The sequence below is a fragment of the Globicephala melas genome, chromosome 14 (genome assembly GCF_963455315.2).
Source record: "Globicephala melas chromosome 14, mGloMel1.2, whole genome shotgun sequence".
In the NCBI taxonomy this organism is placed as follows: domain Eukaryota; kingdom Metazoa; phylum Chordata; class Mammalia; order Artiodactyla; family Delphinidae; genus Globicephala; species Globicephala melas.
In genome coordinates this window covers 86,773,659-86,796,985 of record NC_083327.1, presented here as the reverse complement: position 1 = coordinate 86,796,985, position 23,327 = coordinate 86,773,659, and the positions used below count along the sequence as shown (strand labels likewise).

General features: G+C 43.1%; 1 protein-coding gene across 14 annotated transcripts in view; it reads right to left on the bottom strand.

Annotated features, from left to right (window-relative positions):
• Positions 1-10,028, bottom strand: part of AFDN (afadin, adherens junction formation factor) — a 139,438-nt gene extending 129,410 nt beyond the window's left edge. For 6 of the 14 annotated variants that reach the window (XM_070043504.1, XM_070043506.1, XM_070043507.1 and 3 more), the window contains exon 1: positions 9,647-10,027. In XM_070043504.1, coding sequence (XP_069899605.1) covers positions 9,647-9,751 — 105 coding nt within the window. In that variant the 5' untranslated portion in view covers positions 9,752-10,027. Of the gene's footprint in view, positions 1-9,646 lie in introns of all 14 variants that reach the window. The other 8 variants (XM_030852937.3, XM_060283929.2, XM_060283930.2 and 5 more) reach the window with 3 other exon arrangements.
• Positions 10,029-23,327: the final 13,299 nt, after the last annotated feature.

The window sequence follows — 23,327 nt, the reverse complement described above, 5'->3', positions numbered from 1 at the left end:
CCGAAATCAAGCTTGGCACAAAAACACCTTAACTGTACTATGAACTCAACAAGGTCACCTTTGCCAAACTAGAATTAAAAACACATTTCAAAATATTCGAGGTCCTAAATATGAAATGTGGTGAAAACACTGTCCCTGGCGCTCTGGGTAGGCTCATCCTCTGAAGAAGCAGAGCTCAGCTGATCTACAAAGGAATCATTCACAAATTCACTTATTCAGCAATTCAGATTTCTTATCTGTATTTTATTACTCTGGTAAATTAAAACAAGATGTCTATTAATAAACATGTCTCACTAAGTGGTTAAAAACAGTGCACCATCAAAATAATTCAGTAATACTATCAGTAGAAAGGAAATGGTCACCAAAGTTTCAAAATGAACTTACACCTAGCCATGAATGAAGAACACAACATATCTGCTGCAAAAAAAGCTGCCGCTGAGTAGCTACATTAATCTTAAGTGTTGCTAATCTTTAACACAAATTCAGTATTCTAATATTTTGTTTTTACCATATGCATTTTAAAAAGTAATATGTTCACCTATTATTTATAAGCATTACAATTCCATATCGTGCATGGCGAGTTTTAAAATATAAATACTACCTGTGTTGTCTGTCTCTCTCTCGGGAGATATATGAAAGCTAAGGGAAAATACAAACTGTTTGTTGGTTAAAAACAGTAGGAAAAAAACATCTTTATGGGATTCCCTGGTGGCGCAGTGGTTAAGAATCCACCTGCCAATGCAGGGGACATGGGTTCGAGCCCTGGTGCGGGAAGATCCCACGTGCCGTGGAGCAACTAAGCCCGTGAGCCACAACTACTGAGCCTGCGCTCTAGAGCCCGCGAGCCACAACTACTGAGCCTGCGAGCCACAACTACTGAGCCCGCGCACCTAGAGCCCGTGCTGTGCAACAAATGAAGCCACTGCAATGAGAAGCCCTGCACGGCAACGAAGAGTAGCCCCCGCTCGCCACAACCAGAGAAAGCCCGCGCGCAGCAACGAAGACCCGACGCAGCCAAATATAAATAGATAAAATAAAATTTAAAAACAACAACCAAAAAAACATCCTTACACAGTCAGTGGTTGGCATAATGCAGAGCTGATGTTTGGGAAGGAGAGACTGGAAAGGGCAGACAAGCACCTGAAGACATGAGCCCACGTCAACGACACACCCACCAACCACGCTACCTGCCACTGTTCCGGCCCAGGAGGGAGTGGCCCAGGTCACAGCCTGAGTGAATCAGAGTAATAAAACTTCACAGTCACTGCTTTAGCTGGGTTATGGCCAGTACCCTTCAACAGCAAAAATGTAAAAATGCTTGCATCTTATTACTGATAACTAAGAATTAAAATAGGTATTTATAAACAAAAATTAAGCAAATATATATGTCAAATAAATTAATATATGTTAAAATATACCTTTCTATCATAATGAGTCTTATGTTCACACTTTAAATGTTACATGTTAATTTTATAGCCCTAGTTGGAAAATACCATGAATACAGACTTTAATATCCACCTGAGAATATATTTTAAAAATCAGCCCAAACCAAAACTCTTAAAACCAATCACTAAGTATTCTAGGTAGCAGCTCACAAACTGTAATCCAGGAATCCCTGGGGTCCCCCCTCAGACCCTCTCAGGTCAACTGGGAGGTCAAAACTCTTTTCCTACGAATACTCAGGCAGTATCAGCCTCGCTCACCACGCTGGCATTTAAACTGACGGTACACAGTAACGACAGGTAACTCTGACAGCACGTTCACAAATCGAGGCCGCAGCAGCAACCTGGACTAACGGCCCGCGTATTTCTCACTGCTATTCATTCACACCTACAAAAAGGCCAGTTTCACTTGGGCTCTTGAGTATATCTGTTCAATATTCTACTTGCCAAAATACGAAGTGCACATAGAGAAGTCCATTTATCAGAGTCCGACGGCTCTCTCAAGAAAAAGCGCGTGTGCGACCGCGTAAACGTTGCGCGCTGAGCGAGCCGCTTTTTTCACGGAACACCACGCCCACCTGGAAGAGCTGCTGACAAACTACAGTTATTCGGGTGTGGATGTGGGGGCCTTTCCTCAGGAACAAACGAAGCGAGAGCCCCTTCCTTCAAGTGCTGCTGTGGCAGGGCTGCCGGCAATAGAATCTGAGCTTTGACAGAACACTAGGCGTTTTGAAAATGTGTCTCCACCACTGAGCTTGAGAGCTTCCCAGCACTTAAGAGTTTTCTAGTCAGTGATGATATTAACAATGGGATCGTTTTATATTGTTTAAAGAAATTTACCAACGCGTGGAAAACCCACAGCTCAGTGAACCAGTATTTTCCAAACGGTCAATGCATGCCGGCGTACAAGACCCATTCCAAGTGCAAAGCAGACAAATGGAGCTTAATGTAACAGAATAGGAAAAATACGTAAAGCAATCTTCCAAAGGAGAACTGTGTACCAGAAGTGAAAATACTTAGGTTCAAACCAGAAATCTTCATATAACTGATTCTTACTTTTATTACCAATGTCTCTTAAAAATAATCCCCCCAATAATCCCCCCAAGTACTTGCCAACACAAAAATTCATTAAAGTGAAAAATCTAATGTAGCGTAAACTAAGAGCCCATTAAGGAGCTCATGTAAAATCGCGGTTTATCGTAAACTCACGGCAAACCACGGTAGACTTCACGAGCATTTCTCTACAAGTCTGGAGCACTCAGAAATTTATTCAGATAATATCAATACCTACCTAAAAATAACGTATTTGAAAGACACCTTCCCAAGGCACACATTTTATACCAAGTATGAATACAGGAAGAGTCACGCATGTTAAGAATACCCTGGTTTTTAAACATCTGACCGTGTCCAACGGTGACTGTATTGCTGCTCACGTTTCATTTTCTCTACTCAACATATGGAACTAGACCAGATTCAAAGCAAGAGGGGAGAAAACTGGCAACCTCCAGCCTCAGTACCAGAAGCTGGTAACAGCAGCACAAAAAGAAATTATAAGATAGAAATTCTGTTAGTTCTCCTGCAAAAATCAGGAAATAGAAAGTATAATAAGTCAGTCACCATGGAAAGTACCACTATTAGCAAACAAGGGTAAAGAGAAGGTACATTGTTGGGGCCTCCCTGGTGGCGCAGCGGTTGAGAGTCCGCCTGCCGATGCGGGGGACGCGGGTTCGTGCCCCGGTCCAGGAGGATCCCACATGCCGCGGAGCGGCTGGGCCCGTGAGCCATGGCTGCTGAGCCTGCGCGTCCGCAGCCTGTGCTCCGCAACGGGAGAGGCCACAGCGGTGAGAGGCCCGCGTACCGCAAAAAAAAAAAAAAGAGAGAGAGAGGGTACATTCTTTAAAGGAACAAATGGTTTAAATTTGCCAAAACCAAAGTCTGATTTTCCTTTAACAGAACATGTGTGAAATCAAGCAACAGAGAACTGTAAGCTATGATTCAGAATAAAACACACCAGCTAGACTGCTCTTAACCAATAAAATACCCAAACAATAGTAACGAATGAGCATTTTTTTCTTGGGTCCTATTTTTGGGGGTCAAACTCTCTTCTACTCTGAATAACAGTGAAACTCTCAGGGGGAGTTTTAGGAAGCTAGGCGAGACTTCTCCTTTGGAAGCACCTGTCCCACTGTTTGTACTGCCCGACAGTAGCAGAACCAGATTCAACAGTGACATGTCCTCCTCCAGTTTACTCCGTCCAACCGAAATGGAAAATGGCTTTCTTTAAAAACACAAAGAAGTGAATGATCCTGTCCAGCGTGCCGAGATCAAATGGGCACGAACAGCACTAGTAAAGTCAGGGAATGGAAAAAACAAACAATTTAAGCAAGTTCATCTTGTTCACGCCGAAGAGTGAACCTCCCTCACGCCTGTCATCCTGGTGTGATCAGTCGTCACAGCAGTGCTCCACAGGTCAACCCAACTATGACGCAGTGACCGGCCTGAGAAAGCAAAGCATGCTGTGTGTATCCAACCTAAAAACACGACGACGCAAACAACAGCGACAGAAGTTCACACCTTACTTTCTGTAAGTGACACAACTGACTTCTTCCTTAACATTAAACTTCTTTTGAGTGAAAACACAGAAATTTTGGCTATTTTCCAGTCATCGTAAACTATTCAATCTCGGTTCCTGTAAATAATTTCATTCATGACACACAATCGTAAAACTGCCAGTATAAACTCCAGATCATCCTTATTGTCTGGGGTCCACTGATACTGGGAAAATACTTTCCCGGCTTCCACGTGAACTCCTGATACTTCTCTGTGTACTTAAACTTTATAAAGCACGTTCACTTTCTGAATTACATGTATTATGGTTCTGGTCAATCACCTATGCCAAAATGATAAGTGAGCTTTTATATTTTTATTGTTGTAGAACAAAATCTCAACCAGATGACTTGAGACAGACAAGCCAATACCCCCCCACCAGCCCTCAGCCTGCTTTATTTAGACCCCATCCATGACCCCAAATATAAGGGAAAGCTCCAGCTCGTGCACAGCTCCTGCATAAAGATGGTCCACCTTGACAGCACGCCCACACCTACCGTCACCTCATACCTGTGGGGCCCTGACTGGGAGCCACCAATGGATTCCCAGGGCCTGCCAGCCTGTCAGTGTCAGCCAACGCCTGGGACACGCCCAGACCTGGTAAGTGGGGTCTGTGGGATCTGGCTCACTGCTTAGTATCTAACTTACAAACGTAAGTATAGGTCACCGTCCTAGGCATCGTCAAGGTGAACGAGCGTATCCAAAATACAGTCAGCCAGGAAGCTAATAGCAACAGCAAAATTCTGAACCAAAATCAACAGACTCTACCTAACCTGAAAATAATGTTCAATTAAGAGGTCAGTTTAATTTCCATAAATATTATCCATATATACATTTTATGTATAATAAAGGAAAGCAAGCTAATATCAAAATAACTGCTATATTATTTATTAGCATTTTCTGATATTACACCCACGTTCAAGTCTGGTAAAACTGTTTATAAACAAATTCATCTACGCCACCAGAATAATGACCAACCACTAATAATAATGCTTTATACACTACAACTGCTCAATTAAATCCTTAATGACATAACCCTAAACCTTGTTCTCTTAAACACCCCACCAACTTGGTACCATATCCTGATCTTCTGCAAATCAAATTTTTTCATGAATATGAAAGAACCACTTTTGCTATTCTACTATTAACCACAATCAAAAATTGATAGTTCTAGAAAAGCCTACACTTACAACACTTACATTCCATGAAGTCTATAAATTGCATAAAGTAAAATTATTTTTCAATGTCAGGAGCACAGCAAAGTGAAGCTAGTCAAGATGCCGCTTCAGTTACAAGGTAAGGAAACAACGTGACACAGAGCCTAGATCTCATACCCACAAGCACACACCCACAAACATAAACTGCGACCAATTATTACAGGAAAAAAAAGTAAAGTTTTTTTTTTTGCGGTACGCAGGCCTCTCACTGTTGTGGCCTCTCCCGTTGCGGAGCACAGGCTCCGGACGCGCAGGCTCAGCGGCCATGACTCACGGGCCCAGCCGCTCCGCGGCATGTGGGATCTTCCCGGACCGGGGCACGAACCCGTGTCCCCTGCATCCCCTGCATCGGCAGGTGAACTCTCAACCACTGCGCCACTAGGGAAGCCCTAAAGATTTTTTTAAAAGGAGCAGAGATACCTATAAATACTAAAAACACATCACTGGCAACTGCCTATCTCGTTATACATTACTCACCAGAAATACAGACCTTCTAACGTACCAACGTTTAATAATACAACTGTTGTTTTCAAACTAGTTTCAAATATAGTTAAGTTGTATGATAAAGCATAGTTACAACCTAAGCATTAGTCTGAAATAGAGATTTAGCTCTAAATTATGCAATTACTACTACTTCATCTGAAGACTGCCTACTCCACCTCCGCTGACAAACTTCAAGTTATTTTTTACCCACACCTCTGGGTAACATGAATCACCACATTACTTCTCAAGATTAATCAGAATATTAAACTAGAACATATTTACCTTTAATAAAGAATATATGGGTATCCACACAAATTCTAGGTTACTTTTTTTCCCATCAATGCAAAATAAAGGCAATGAATTCAATAAGTAATAAAACAAATGACTTTAAGAAATGTCTCATGAAGTGGTCAACTACCTAGCATGGTTTTTGCATTTAGGTGTAAACTTTATGCAAAAGAATAAGACTTGAAAAGATAAATCTTTAAGATCCTAAAAGACAATTTCACTAAGTTTTAAAAAAGCATGTATCTTATTTTGTCAAGAATAAAGGTACACACCAAGGAAGCCATATTCAGTATTCTTTCCACAAAATATTTACTGAGCACCTACCATGTGACAGCCATAAAACTGTTTAAAACAATAAAACTCTAAGCTCCTGCCTTCATGCAATCAGAGAGGGATTCAGACAAACCAACGGCTATAATAACAAAATTGGGATAAGTTAAACAACAGAACACCAAAAAACAACACGGAGACCTCTGGGTAACTAGAGAAGCCCTCTTCTGAGGAGGTAATGAGATTAGGAACAAGAACTCTGCCATAATAAATAATCAGAAATCCCTAAAGGAAATAAAGACTTAACATCAAAAATAAGAAAAGGACAGACAGGACTAAAAAGCTCTCAGAAGCATTTATTATGAGTTATAGTTTCCCATAGTAATCAAGATATTAATTCAGCTTAATATCAATCTCCTGGTGAGAAAACATCAACTTTAAGTTTAGATCATCAACTCTCATTTTAAATTCCAAAAGGACCTGGGATCCAGAGTGAGGAAGCTGTTGAAAAATACACAATGATAAAATATAACTTGCTTTTTCTTTGGAAGCCCTTTAACACACAAAGGTGAATATGAAGCAAACTTAACCAAGTTTATTTCAAAACATATTCTAATGTTCTTTAAAAGTGAATGTAACGCAAAAAACCAAGTTTATCATCTTCCTAAACACAGACACCCCAGATCAGTGGTTATCCAAGGCTGCCTGAAACCAATCACAGATGATCTATAGTTATATAATTTGATAACAGATATTGACCACTGTAACCCCCAAAAAAGCAATCAAAAGAAAACAAACCACAACTAAACTCTCATGTATGTACATAAGAAAAGATTATCCAAATATATACATATAAGGCTTAAATCATATTCCTACAAATCAAATTCTGCAGTAAATTTGCTCAACATTTACTGACCATAATAAAGGCCAATATAATGGTTACATTCTTGTAGAAAACTAAGAACAATGACTTGTGATGGACAAATAGAGTAACAATTCATTATTTCTCAGATAGTAAAAAACTGCAGACGACAAAGTTTAGATAAAGCAAATCGAAACTGTTGGCCTTGAAATAGTGATTTAGAGAATTATTAACTTTAGTTTTTACCTACATCATAATGAAAAATACATGCTAAATGCGAAGCTTAAACTTCCAAGACCACAATAAACTTAATAGTGTGCAAAGGTTCTCCAGAAAACAAAAAGTGAAGTGTGAACTAGGTATGAGATAATATAAGAGCTAAGAAAATAACATACAGGTGTTTTAAAAAACCAACTTATTTCATTATGAAGAGCTTTCTAACATAATCCTGGAGAATCATTTCTAAAAACTGAAATGTTCAGATATACGTGGGGAGGAAAAACTACTAAATGAAATATATAATCATTCCCCAGAAATGTCCTTTAACTTTTGCTTTGCTTCAACACGTGTGCACAGCAACTTTTCACCCACAGAATAACTAGGAAAAGAGTAGCTCTCCAAATGAGAGGTCAGTTTTACTTTAATAACTACTCGTATACCTAAAAAAATAGAGAAAAAGTTTCAATCGAGTGCTTAAAAATAGAATTAATAAAATCAATTAACTAATCTGTTTTTGATTCAGGATTTTTTAAAATGCCAATGCAATTTAAAATCCCAAAGAGTAAACTGAATTACCTATTACTAAACTGAAAAAATATTCCTTTTCACAACCAGACTTGGGAAATCTCTGAAAAATATATATATATAAATAGGTCCATTCAAACAGAAAAAAACAACTATCTACCAAAATAATATTTTACATCCGAATTTTTAAAGCCAGAGATAAGAAAAATGAACTCATTATTCTGAAAGACAACATAATCCTGAAGGCCAAATTACTGCAGTCACCTTTCAAAAGATGTGCTAATAAGCCTATGAACACTTAACTACATATTATCAATTTGCTTACTAGCACCTAACCCATAAAATCATTAGAGAAGATGAGCTGTGAATCAGGAGTAACTCAGTATCGGTGTTCAAATTGGCAACCTGAACCTAATAATTTATATTAGTATTCAACTAAGGAGTAAGATGAATGGCTCTGCCCAGGAAGACAGAAGAAATGGATCTTTCCCACCACAAGCAAAATCAAGACGCTGAAAAGGTGAAGGTCAAGTTTACTCAGAAATATAAACTGGAGTTTAATGATAGGGATTAAATTTCATGAGAATGTTCAAATTTGCCAAACAGTATTGCTGCCCAAAAGCTGGCATTTTAGTAAATAATACTAACTTTGAACTACCTACTACAACAAATCAGAAACAGATGCTATTAAAATAATTTCCTAAGAGGACGTAAATCCTCTGTAAGGTGTATTTCGTGTGGCTAAAGTCTGTGCAACTACAGCCTGAGAAGCAGGCACAGCTCTGAGCGCTAGCGGGGATGAATCGGTTTTCAGGGTCCCTCCCTGACCCTCACCTCCACTCCCATCCCCCACCTCCCCCAGACCGGCGGATGGGGACCAAACCTATTTTTTTTGTTGTTTTTTTTTAACTGTTGGGAACTCTTTCAGCAGCTTTGCTATAAACAACTACCATTGTCCCAGGCCGAGAGCAAGAGAGATTTCCTCCTTTTCCAGGAGCACGCCCAGGACCAGCCACCACCCCCGCCCCCGCCCAGCCCCTCCCCCAGTCCCTCCCCCTCCCTCGATCTCCCCCCCCCGGTCCGGGCACCCTCCCCCAGCCTAGCCCCCCTCCCCCTCCCTCGATCGTCCCCCACCCCCACCCCCAGCCCAGGTCCTCTGCCCCACCCCCTCCCTCGATCTTCCCCCCGCCCGGTCCGGGCCCCCTCCCCCAGCCCAGGTCTCCTCCCCCCTCCCCCCTCCCCCTCCCCCTCTCCAGCCTGGGTCACCGCGGACGCGCGCACGGCCGGCGCGGGGAGGGGCGCCCTCCCGTCCACCTGAGCGCAGGCAGCGAATGGGAGGAAACCTTCTTTCCACGGGAGTTCAATTCCGGGCCGCGTTATCAGCAGAGCCGCACAATTGGAACAACTATCCCGATATTTACTTTACGCTCCCGGCCGCCAACCCCCAAGTTCCAAACCCACCGCGGCGGCCGCGGTCACATGCTCGCGCGTACCGGTGACAAAGGTCCGCGGGCCCGGGCCCAGCGCCGCGACCCCGGCTGCGGGCGGGGAGACCCGCGAAAGACGTCCCCGCCACGCCCGCCTCCCCCGCCCCCCGCCGGGGCACAGGTGACCGCGCTCCGCCCGCGCCCGGCGCGGCCACCCCGGGTCCGGGGGCGCGGCCGACGCGGGAGGGGGTCCCGGGGGGCGGAAGGGCGTCGCCGGGGAGGTGGGGACCCCGGCCGGCTGCGTACCTCGGTGGGCTGGCTGATCTCGAACAGGTCCAGCCGGTTGGCGTTCCAGTGCTGGATGATGTCGGCCAGCTTCCGCCGCTCCTCGTCGCGGCCGCCCGCCGACATCCTCCGGCCGCGCTCGCCCGCCCGCCCGGGCCGCCGCGGGGTCGGGGCCGGGTCGGGGTCGGGCGGGGGGCCACGCGCCTAGGTCTGCGGGCCCGGCTCGGGGCTTGGCCCCGCCGGCCGGCGCCCCGCGCTCCCGGCTCCCGGCTCCGCGCGCCCGGTTCCGCGCTCCCGGCTCCGCGGCCGCGTCCGGCCGCCTCAGCTCTCGAGCTCTCGGGCTCCGCGGGCTCCTCAACCGCCTCCACCGGCCCCGCTCCCCGCCGCAGCCGCCTGCCCGCCCCGCGTCAGCCCGCCGGCCGGTGTGTGCCCCGAGCGCCCGCCCGCACGCGCCGCCGCCCCGCCCGCCGTGCGCGCCCCCGCGCCCGCGCGCCCTCGCCCGCACCTCCGGCCTCCGCTAGGTGATGCTGCGCCCGCCTGCGCGCCGCGCCGCCCGCTGGGCGGGGCTGGGTTCCGACGGTCGGTACCGGGTCCGACTGGTGAGCCAGGTTCGGACCGTATCGGGTTCGAGCGGACGGTACCGGGTCAGACGGGCGGGCGGCCGGGTTCGGACGGTACCGGGTTCAGACGGGCGGTACCAGGTCCGACCGGTGGGCGGGGTTCGGATGGGCGGTACTGGTCCGACTAGGGGGCCAGGTTCGGACGGTGGGTTCAGACGGGCGGGCTGGGTTCGTATGGTACCGTGTGGGGACGGGTGGTATCGGATCCAGCTAGTGGGCGGAGTTCGGACGGGCGCTGCCGGGTCAGACGAGCGGGCCAGGTTCGGCTGGGCGCGCTGGGCCGTGGAGGCCGCAGGGCTGGGACTCGCAGAGCCCCTCTGGGCGCTGATCGCACGGGGCCCCGCAGCGCCCCATGCCCGTGTGGGCTCTTGGGTGACTCCCGTCTGCTGGGCCTTCCTCCCGAGGGGGGGCGCGTCTGTCGTGGCGCTGCGGGTCCCCCCGCCCCGGGGCTGGGCCCCCATGTCGGTGTTGGTCCCACGGTGTCCGGTCGGAGCGGCCTCCTGGCTGCGTGTGGATCAGAAAACACGTCTTCTCGTAGCACCAGGTTGCAGCCTTAGGTGACGGGGTCCCTCGAGGTGCCCCCGGGCGCGGGGAGATGCTGCCTTTCCACAGCGCTAGAGCCTCCGAGTGTCCCGGTGCCTCTGCAGACCTAACATTCATTTCAGCAGCAAGTTTCGTCCATTTTAGGAGTATTTATTTCATTAGGTGTTTTCTCTTTAATTCTCCTCCCCACCGCCGCCCCCCGCCAAAAAAAAAAAAACAAATTTGGCAGCAGAACACCTGCCAGCAGACATTTATTTCCCCCGTGCAGTGCTGGGCCAGGTGAAGTCAATCTCCTGTGTTATCTGTGATGTGTTGCAACAAAAACCTTCATCTCTGAAATACCACAGCTAAGTGATGAAAACAGTGAGCTACATTTGACAAAGGCTCTTTATTTTTGTCATTGTCTTTTCCAGTGTGAGATGATTTTTCCCTCCACCAGTTGGATTTCTTCTCTTCTGGGAAAGACGAGAATTCTACCATCCCTGCTGGGTTCTGTCTTCAGCTCTCTTTTCTGCGGCACTAGTACAGTTCAGCTTCATAAGGAGGCTTTTCAGCAGAGAAGCCTGCAGGGTTGAACCAGTGCCATGGGGGAATGAATTCTTCAATAGATCTCCAGCCTCCTTTCTCAAAATTAAAATGTGGTGACTTGCGGAAAAGCATATGTATATAAACGAGACATCTGTGTTCTGACATTCTGTTCCTTTATGCTTTTTAGTTCCTGTGCTTCTTTATAGACTCAAGTTGTTTTTTGTTTTGGGATTTTGTTTGTTTGTTTGTTGTGGTGAACACCACGGTGTCCATACAGCTCAGAACTGTCCAGCTAAGTTCCACACATGCCGTGCGAGTCATCAGCTATAGTGTCAACTGAATTATAACAGTAAGAACTTTATTCCTGACTATGCTATTAGCAAGAATGACTTGGCTCTTAGAGCGAAGAATTCGTTTGCAAAGCCGGCAATTAGTTTGCTGGTGTCTGAAGTAAGTACACGTAGAAAATTTAGTATTGCTAAAAAATAAGTATGGGCTCCCTGCAGTGTTGTTTTTGTAATAAACGTGTGTAGCATACATGAAATGCCTACAGTTTGGTGCAGGACATGTAGAAGGCTCTGAATCAATGTTAGTTATTATTGTTTTTCTGACTCATTAAAAATCCCCATTGGCATTAGGTGTGAATGGCAGATGAGTATACAATTCATAGTAGGTCCCAACCAACATTAGTTTCTTGACAAAGGTTTAAAAGCAAGGTGAGACCCATAGAATACACATGATTACTAACTCATGAAGACTCTTAGAACTGGTACATTTAGGCCATGAAAACCTTCAAGCTAACAAGTTCTTCTACTAATTGTAAGAAATATACTGAGCCATATGTTAATTTTGTAAGTACACGTGCTATCCATCTTCTATTCTTATGGCACTGCTGAGTTCTGATACGTTTCAGAAATCATATGTAAGTGCTACTCAAGAGATACTGTATAAAAATTAAGTCACATGGGATTTTTTTATTAAACCTGCTGTGTAGACAGAGGAACTAAGGTGTGGGGTAAGAGACCAGACCGAAGGTAAACAGAGCTTCATTGGGTGAGGTTTAAATCAGGTTTTTTAATCTGAGTACCCATTTTAAAAATTTTATTTTGCAGTGTATATATTTACCTTTTGGTTTTCTTTTTCTAAGTATTATTTTATTTTTAGCTACACTATTAAGAGCTCCTATTTAAGTCAGCACTGATCTACAAATAGTTCTAAATACCTCTAAAACTTAAACCTACTTAAAACCTTGCAGTATCATGTAATGGGGATAAATATATAAGAACAAATAAATAATGAAAAATTTTAAATTCTGGTTAAGCTTTGAACATTTAAAAATATTTTTGGAAACATTATGAAACCCAGCTTCTGAGACCAACCAAATGGAATAAACTTATTCCTGCTGCAGTTTTCACAGGCTCTGGAAAATAGAAAATGCCAGGGAAAAGATCAGGAACTTAATCCATCTCAGAAGAAAAAAATGGTACAAATATATTAACAATATTTCACTATATTAGCTATATTTAATGACCTATAGGTCATTTTCTAGCTGCCAATAAATTTCATATTTCAGTAAATTAACCGAATTTTAAAATGTTTCATCCTGTAATTGACAAAGCATCTTATAAGCTTTTTATTAGCTATATCAATTCAGAGGATGGTCTTTAAACAAAAAGTAAAGGGATATAATAAAGGTTCAAATTGAAGAATTTCTAGGGTAGACTACCTTCCACAGTAGCTTAAGCAAGTGAAAGTTAATTTAGTTAGCTAATCTAGAAAGTTAAATAACCAAACTCTTCCTTTGCCTAACCCATGACTAAAGAGGTCAGTGTGGCTAATTTAGTTTAAAAAAGAGAGAGAGAGAAATTCCGGAGGATAAAGTCTCAAGAAATAAGTAGGGTATGTGCTACTTTATTGGATAAATGGGGAAATGTATCTTTAAACTCTTCTTCATTATATTCCAATGTTCCTGATAATTAGTTAAATTTTAGATTACCTAATAGAATTCTCAGGAAACAAGATTTCAGAGAAAGAAGAGATAAAAAAGCCCTTAAAATAGGAAATTAATCTTACTTGTTTAAAAAATTAAATATTACTAATGCAGAAAGACTTCTGTGGTTAAATGTGGTCTCTAGCATTTTATAACCTAAGATAATGCTGAAAAAAAAACCCAAATCTAAAACAGTTAAATAAGATATTTACACTGAATACAAAGAAAATAGCCCATGTGTGTCTGTCTGTATATGTGTGTCCATATGTGTTGCGAGTGTCCCTGTGTTCAGTGTGTGTGTGTGTGTGTTAGCGGGAGAATTACAGCCCGTGAACATGGCTCATGCCCCTTGCAATGTGTTGGAAAGCTGCTTCGTGCACCTTGTTTGTGTCCACAGCCCCAGGTGTCGGGACTCATCTCTTGATTTTTGACTCTGTCTCTGCTCCCACTGCTGAGTGTCCCACAGAGCTTCGCGTGCAGTGGTGTCAGACACATCACCCCAACTGGGTGAGCATGGCGTGCTGAGGGGCCGCTAGCACACAGCGTCCACGGCTGCTGGCAGCTCCCGGTGGGCCGCTGCTCAAGTGAGGGGTCTTCACAAGGGCAGTTTCCTCAGCGTGGAGGCCTTGGGAGTTTTCCATCAGCCTTTCTCTTTTCTCGTGACAATAGTCCCCAAAACTGGGGCTAGACGAGGAAAGTACCTCCCTCACTCTTGAATTGAGGCCTCGAGCTCCTGAGCAGCCTTTATAGGACGCTATCGACTGGCTGCCACTGACAGGACAAAAGCCAAACAATGTAGGCATCATTATGGAAACCAGGTTCTAAGATGAACTAAATGTAATAAAACTGACTCCCGGCCCAATTTTCACAGACTCCAGAAAATAGGATCAGGAAAAAGATCAGGAACTTAATAGACCTAAGAAGACAAATGGTACAAATATATCAACTGTTCTCTATGTCTCATGCCCTTTCTTGCTAGAAAACGGGTATATATATATATACATATATATATATATATATATATACACAATACTTGTAATACATTATATTATTTATACAAATATAAGCATATAAATTTTATATAATTGTGTGATATATAATATATGCTGAGGTATAGCATATACGTAATGTTTTCCTGGAAGCATTTTTAAATGCAAACTCCCATTAAATTGTACTTAAACAAATAAAAACATACCAAATGAAGGGAACATGTGCTATTAAATGCTTTACCAGCAGTAAAACTAAGAGAAACCAGAGAAGAAAGTGTTGACAAGTGTCTTGTCCATGGGAAACCCAGGAGTGGGACATCCCCAGACTTCCCCCAAGCCAAATCTCTTCTTCATCCACCAGCATCTCTGGAAATCCGAAATACCACATTTCAGGTGTTTGCTTTTGGAATTGCAGTGCAACTTAACGCATTTTTGAAAGTGCCGCTGACGTTTGCAATAATTCCATGAGAAGTGAAAAGCTTGGGTAAGGCTCCTGTCATGATGGTTTGTAGGTCTGTGCTCTGAGGCTCCCGTGCCACACACATATACCTGCTCTAAATACACACGAGCAAAAGACGAAAAAGAAGGAGAAAATGTAAGTTCAGAGGGCTCTTGAAACAACGTGACCAGCTCTGAGGACTGGTGTCCAGACACAAGTGCACAGTGGTGAGAGGGGCCGGAGGAGCCGTCCTGACAAACCCAGGGGCCCAAACCCGGTTGGTGCTGCCGGAAGCTGGGCTCCTGTCGGGTCGTGGGCACCAGAGTGCTCACGGGAGGAGAGAAAACCTTCATACAGCCTCTGGCCTGGAGCTGAGCTGAGCCCTGCAGTGGCTACATCTGGGACGCCTCCGGTCGAGATAACACGACTCGCTCCAGGAGCAGGGCCCCCAGTGGACCAGGTCAAGGCCTTCGTTAGCCAGAGGCAGGGGTGAGCAAAGGGGCACAGCAAGAGAGACCATGGGAGAGAGTCCCCCACCTAGGATGAGCTGACAAGCCCAATATGCCAATACCCACGTGTAAACTGAATGCTAAAGGACCATCAAAAGCCGCAATCTAGAGATGAACTCACTCCAGACAAAATAAAAGTAATAGAACAGTCTAGAAAAAGCTTTAAATGTTTAGGGACCTTAAGGGAATATATGATGGAATAAATCCATAAAAAGGGATCAGAAATTGTGAAATAAGGAACTCACAGAACTAAAACAAGAATGTATTTTTAAAAAACCCATTAGAGGGCTTCCCTGCTGGCGCAGTGGTTGAGAGTCTGCCTGCCGATGCAGGGGACGCGGGTTCGTGCCTCGGTCCAGGAAGATCCCACATGCCGCGGAGCGGCTGGGCCCGTGAGCCATGGCCGCTGGGCCTGCGCGTCCAGAGCCTGTGCTCCGCAACAGGACAGGCCCGCATACCGCAAAAAATAAAAATTAAAAAAAAAGAACCAATTAGAAATCCTAGAAATGATCCATTTAGGGGTTGACATAAAAAACACAATAGAACGAAGAAAAGTGCTGAGAAACACCTCTGGAAAGTAGAATGGAAAGAAAGATTTTTAAAAAATAAGAGTCTGGGGCTTCCCTGGTGGCGCAGTGGTTGAGAGTCCGCCTGCCGATGCAGGGGACACGGGTTCGTGCCCCGGTCCGGGAAGATCTCACATGCCGTGGAGCAGCTAGGCCCATGAGCCATGGCCGCTGAGCCTGCGTGCCTGGAGCCTGTGCTCCGCAACGGGAGAGGCCACAACAGTGAGAGGCCCGCGTACCGCAAAAAAAAAATAATAAAACAAATAAGAGTCTGTAAGAGACAAGAATAGTCTGGGAGAGGTCAGTCTCATCTCATCAGAATTCCAGGGGAACAGAGGGAATGGCAGAGAAGCATAATTAAAGCAATAAAAGCTGGGAATTTTCCAGAATGTGAGAAACAAGAGTCTTCAGATTAAAAGTGCTTTCAAACGTGGATCAGGATGAATGAGACTAAATACACACCTGGACACAAAGTAGGGAAACTATAGGGTAAAAGGTCAAAGTGGAAATGTTACAAGTTACCTGGGAATGGACTGAAAACGGAGGGGAAAGTGGAGTATCAAAGAGTGGACCCAGAAAACAGTCCCTGGTTTTGGGGGAGCAAACCGTATCTGAGAACACTTACTTCTAGCCACGTGCTCACTTCTCTATATTCTAAATGCCCTATTTCAGTCAAACCATTTCCACACTTTGGCGTGCATGGGTGAGTGATCTTCAGCAATACCACAAAGATGTAGGTGAGCGCACACGGTACGAAACACAGGCAACCTCTGCATTAGGGCTGTGTGGTCGGATCAGAATTTCCTGGGGAGTTTTTTTTGCAACTTCCTTATTATAGAAGCATCTCAGTGATACATGCAGGCATAATGAGAAACCCCTCCTCCGTCCCCACTCATCACCCAGCTCCAGCAGTTACCACAAGCCTGCTTCATGGACCCGCTGCCCTCTTCCCTCATCCCTGATGAGGGAAGACATTGTGTTGTTTCATTAGTGTTTAATTAAAACAAAAAAACAGACATTGTGTTGTTTCATTAGTGTTTCAGATGTATCTTCAGAAGACTAGGACTATTAAAATATATATTCCCCTCCTGTTATTATACCTTGAAAACAAACAACAAGAGTCATCAACTATCGACTCTGTTCTCATTTCAGAGGACTTTTTAAACCTATGTGTTTCCTCAGCCCCAAATCCCAGACACAGAACCAGAATGCGGAGCGAGTCCAGGAGTCTGTATATCTGAAGTCTCCCTAAGTGATTCTGAGAGTCAGGCCTGATAATCGCTGGCTCAGATGACTGTTTAGGTCCTTTCTGACCTTGAGACTATGACTTTTCCAATGTCACACATCTGCGGTCACACTTCTCCTTTCTCCTGGGTGAGGCTGGTTCCATTATATCACTGAACTAGCATGGAAGTCAATTCTATGCCTGTGATCAGAGGCGTTAGAATGAGAAAGCAGCTTTGGGGAAGGAGTCAGATTCTGCAGTGTGAGATCCATCCCTTCCACGAATCGTAGGACAGTGAGGGGGGTCCTTGTAGCTCTCGGAGGCTCAGTTTCTCAAGCAAAAAATAACCTTCTTGACGGCAATGACCTGAACAACCCCCCTAACGGAGGCTTCAACAAGGTTTAAGTTAAAGTAAGCACATGAATGTATTCTCCAAGTGTCCGTGGGTGTAGAAATGTCTTCAGTTTAGATTTGAATATTGGCACTGCAGGGGATAAAAAGGTACATGAGAAAAAGGAAAGTCCAGAAAAGCTTTTTTTTTTTTTTTAATGGACTTGGATGGGAGTAAAACAGTACAGAAGTATTCATGCTTATGTATGTGGAAAAAAAGAAAAATCATCAAATCTTAACTTTTTATGCATATTTTAATTATTCAAAGACACTGCATTAGAACTTCTATTTGCTCAGAATGTTGCAGTAAACCTTGGGCGGGTTTCAAGCCATAGAATTAAGGAATTAACATTATCTGACTGTATTCTCGTTGGGGCTATGTGCTACCATTGTTTTCATTGCAACACTGAATTTGGTACGTTACATACTGTAACATTTTAAACTTCTAGGTGTAGGGAAGTAGGTGCTCCTCTCTTCTCTCCTAGGTTACTAAGCCACCTTTCCAGCCGTTTTCCATCTGCAGGGTTCACGGTGTCTTGCTGCTGTTCCCTTCCCCCCTCCCCCCATCACATGGCTGCTCTGAAGGCCTGGCTTGGGCGCGTGTCACTCCGATCTTAGTGTTGTCCCTGACTCTTCCTCCTCTTTCGTTTTCCATATCCTACTGGGCTCCCATCCTAGCAGTTCTTTCTATGACTATATACCCTCCTATTGGGTTCTTTGCTGCATCCTCTCCTCAGTTCAAACTGTCCCCATCTTCCCAGCACACTCCTCTGATCATGTCTCTGTTCACCCTGAAAAAACCCTAGCATCCAAGGTGACTTTTTCAGCTCAGTTTCCTACTGTTCCACGTGTGAGTTCCAAGCAGATCATCCCCCTCCCATCTGACGAGCAAGCCTCTGCCCACTGCCCACCAGCCTTGTTCATCTCCCTCCCTCCACTGGGAATGCCCCATTCAGACCCCCCGGTTGAAATCCCAACCATCTCCCTTAGACGTTAGCTCTGTGGACCGGTTTCGATTTCCCTCTCCTAAGCACACAGAATGTCACCTTGCACGTGTGATGTCAGCTATGGCCACGTGACTAGTTTTGGTCAATGAAATGGTGTAGATGCAAATGGTGTATGTCTCTTCTGGGTGGAAGACCCAGTGAGTGGCCACCCAGCCCCGTCTTCCCTGGCTGCAGTGACCGAGTCCCCGTAGGAGTGAAGGTGCCGTAAAATCGATCAGCCGGTCTCAGCCCCGGCTGACCCTGTAGAGTCCCTGGGCCCCGCAGTGGGCGTTCAGCGCTGAAATGTGGGGCCAGTGATTACTAGGGCACAATGTGGCCTGTCTTCAGTACCGCCGACTTCCAGACCCAGGCCCACGCCCTCGCAGAAGTGCTCCCCGCTGACCACAACTGCAGGCCCCTCCTCCCGGTGGACCCGTGCAGGTGGTCTGTACCTCTGTTAGCAATCGTAACCCGGTGTGATGGAGACCACGGGCTCAGAGTCGCACAGACCCCTCGTTGAATGTCAAACTGCTGTTGGCCACTAACGCCCAATTCTCTTTCTGAAACCCAGTTTTCTTGTCTAAATAATTGGCAGGATGCCTCAGAATTGTGAAAAATGAATGAACTACAATCCTGCAGTCATAGAGATGCAGTGTTCCCTAAATGGGAGACCTTTCCACTGACATCGTTTTCTCTTCTTGGTATAGAAAACGCACTAACCTTAAAGTAATTTCAGAGAGTAAGATTTTATTTTTACCTCTCTGTGATGTATAGAATAATTACAAGACTGCACAGATAAATTTTTCTGCCCAATATTTTCACCAGTTTGATTATTTTTTACCAGCTTGATTTTTTTAAAAACAAGGCACAGATATTGATACATATTTATTTTTTAAGGTAGTTACCAAGACAAAACATAACTATGTAAATAATTTGATTATATTATTACACAATAATATTATCTTTTAAAAATAAATTTTAGATTGAGTTTTCACAAGAAAAATCAATTTAAAGAACCAATTTTCAGGGCTTCCCTGGTTGCTGAGTCGTTAAGAATCACCTGCCAATGCAGGGGACACAGGTTCAAGCCCTGGTCCGGGAAGATCCCACATGCCGTGGAGCAACTAAGCCCTTGCGCCACAACTACTGAGCCTGCGCCCTAGAGCCCGCGAGCCACAACTACTGAGCCGGCGTGCCACAACTCCTGAAGCCCACGCGCCTAGAGCCCGTGCTCTGCAGCAAGAGAAGCCACCGCAATGAGAAACCCGTGCACCACAACAAAGAGTAGCCCCCGCTCGCCGCAACTAGAGAAAGCTCACGCGCAGCAATGAAGACCCAATGCAGCCAAAAATAAACGAAATTAATTTATTAAAAAAAACCCAATTATCAGAAGAGATGAAAATCATAGACTGAAAAATTTTAGTTGTTCATATAATGTGTCCAGTTTCCTTTGACCTGAGTATCTATTTTGAAAAGTATGACAATTTTTGGTTTCAAGGGTTTGTTTGTTTAATGAAGACTTACTTAAATATCAAGGTCAAAATGAATAAATATAGAGTAACTCGCATTTTAGATTAGATTGAAGCAATTTGTTGTTTAGATACGAAATTCTTTAAAATAATTGTATATTAATACGTCCTGAGACCATGACTTTTTCACTAGGCTAGCAGGAAGCCACAGCGCGGTCAGGAATGTATTACTAACTAAACAGTATTAGGATTAGGTACTATGTAGTTTGAGTGTTTCATGGTTGTAATTCCCATGAGAAGCTTAAGATATCATTAGCATCTTTTAAAACATTAATCTCAGCAGCTAGTTATGAGAGAATTTTCTATGATTCTGCCCTTTCATTTGCACTGGGATTCCAGAAACAAGACTCTTTTGGTTTAATAACAAGAGTTTTTTCAAGAAGCACACAGTTTATTAATTTCCCACACAGTTATTAAATAAAGAAGACAGGATTACAGTTTGAGTTTCAATTTATAAATAGTAAACTGGCAATAGAGTAAAAAATAAACTTCTAGGGGGCTCTGTAGCCAAGAGTATATATATAACAAAGTATCCAGCAGATATATACCCAATTACAAGTAAGAGTTATGTTCTACCTAGAAACTATTTGTTAAAATATAGTAAATTCATGAAGAGATGCCCATTCAAAGACAAATGCCAAAAAATTATTTTCTGTAGTTTAATAATTTGGTTTACTTGTTGCAAGGCAATTATAAGGAGTGGCGAGGCAGGGTGAATTCCCGCTTTAAAAAGGTACATTCTAAGTACTTTCAGTCTTGTACAATTTTCTACACAAATCTACACCGTCACAAGCAGCCCCTATTCTGAGGTCACATAGGCTGCAGATTAATGTGAGCGAATGTTAATATTTTAAGCCAGCAGTTGGCAAACTACAAGCCTGTGGGCCAGATTCAGCCTGCTTTCCGTTTTTGTATGACCCACGAACTAAGAATGCTTTCACATTTTTAAATGGTTAAGAAAAAATAAAAAAGAGAGGTGACATGAAACAAGATATTCATTCAGAAACCTAGATATATGGTATTAGCTGATAAAGAGATATTAAGTTACGGAAGTAAAAGGGAAGGAAAGTATTCACTTCGCATCAGATGGGACTTGATTTCACTATACTTGCCTTGCTGAAACCAAGAAGACATCCGATTCACAGCTGTTCTTGGAGGGCAGTGATAATTAGCCCAGAGAAAGTGTTCTAGTCCAAAATGAGATTCTCGGGGTTTTCTACTGGCAAGCCAGGTGTCCAATATTTGGGGATATTTATAATTATAATGCATTCTGAAAGATCCAGCAACTGCCGACTACACCATTGATTGAAAAAAAATCCTTCTACTGCTGTGCATGCTGCCACCCTTGCCGTAAATCAGGTGTCCATATGTGTGAGTCTGTTTCTGAACTAGTTATTCTGTTTCTTTGGTCTTTGTGTCTATCGTTACACAAAAAAACTGCCTTAAATCTGAAAAAGACTATATATATATATATATATATGTATACACACACATATATATATGACTGAATCACTGTGCTGTCCACCTGAAACTAACATGATATTATAAATCAACTATACTTCAATTTAAAAAAACTGCCTTAGTTACTGAAACTTTATAATAAATTTTGACATCTGATAGACTAAGTCCTTCCACTGTGTTCTTTTTACTAGAAGCCATCTTGGCTCTTCTTGAGCCTTTGTGTTCCCAAGTAAATTTTAGAATCAACTGTCAATTACCACAAAAAAATCTAGCTGAGATTTTTATTGGGGTGGCATTGAATTTATAGATTAATTTGAGTAAAACTGATATAATAAAAACATTTCTAATCCATGTACATGGTATACCCCCCATTTAATTAGATCATATTTACTTTTTCGCAATGATGTTGTATAGTTTTTTCTGTGTGGTTCTTGTTCAACTTTTTTTAGATTTAGTCCTAAATATTTGATTTTTTTATGGTATTGTAAATGATATGTTTCCAGCTGTTTTCCAGCTGTTCTATTGCTTGTACATAGAAATATATTTGATTTTTAAAATAGTGACTTGTGTTTAACAACTTTGCTAAGTTCATTTATTCATTCTAATAATTTTTGTTTTCTACATGCACAATCATATATCTGCAAACAATGGCAGGTTTGTTACTGCTTTTCCAACATTTATATTTTTATTCCACTGGCTAGAACTGATAGTTTAATGATGAATAGTGTTGGTGACACCAAACATTCTTGTTTACTTCCTAATCTCAGGTGGAAAAGTTTCAAAATTTCACTATTAAATATGTTTTCAAATTCTCTTTACCATGATGGTGACGTTTCACTTTATTCCTACCTTCAAAAAATATCTGTTATTGTAATAATGAAATATAAGTTTATTCCTAGATGCTAAGAGATTTTCCTTTCAAATCATAAATGGATTAAATGATTTCACATGGTTTTTCTTTATCAAGTCTATGATTACATAATTTTTCTTTTTAGAAAAAATAATGTTAATATGCTACTCCCAGGAATGAACCCCAAATTTTGTGACGTGTTATCCTATTTATACTTTGCTATATTTGATTTGCTAATACCTTTTATAAATTTTAGATCCATATGCATGAGGAATTTTAGCCTATCACTTTAGTTTCTTATAATGTCCTTTTAGATTTTGAGGTCAAACTTATGTTAGTCTCATAAAAATTACTTGGAAGTGTCCCCCTTTTTCTCTTTGATCTTCCCTACCCCTCTTTAAACATTTGGATTTGACTTAGGCCTGGAGTTCTGTTTTGGGATGGAGGGTGGCGGTGGGGAGTGGAGGTGGGGATGTTTTAAATTCAGATTTCTGTGCTGAGATTTCTGTTTCACTAACCCTTTCAAGGAGCTGAGTCTCAGCTTTATTTATTAGCATCAGTCATCTAAGAGGGACGTGAATTCTGGGAAACGTTGAGTATCTGGTTGAGAACACAAAGAGACTCAAATTATTGGAATGGAAGTAGGGCTTTATTGATATTTTTCAGGAAGTTCAGCAAATTTTTTAAAATACTCACTTTATTGAAATATAATTCACATACCATAAAATTCACCTTTATAAGTGTGTAGTTCAGTGGGTTTTTGGATATATTCACAGAGCTGTGCGACCATCACCGCTAATATCAGAACATCCTTCCACCCCAAACCTATTGGCAGTCAGTCTTCACTTTGCCTAACCCCACAACCCTAGTAAACCACTAATCTTTCTGTTTCTACTTTTACGCCTATTTTCGACATTTCATTTAAAAGGTATCATACAACATGCGCTCTTTTGTGACGGGCTTCTTTCACTTCACTTAGCATGTTTTCAAGGGTCATCCTGTTGCAGAATAACTTTGTTTTAAAATGAAAAAACTTGCCATACAAATCCTATAATATGATCAAAATGTAACCATTAC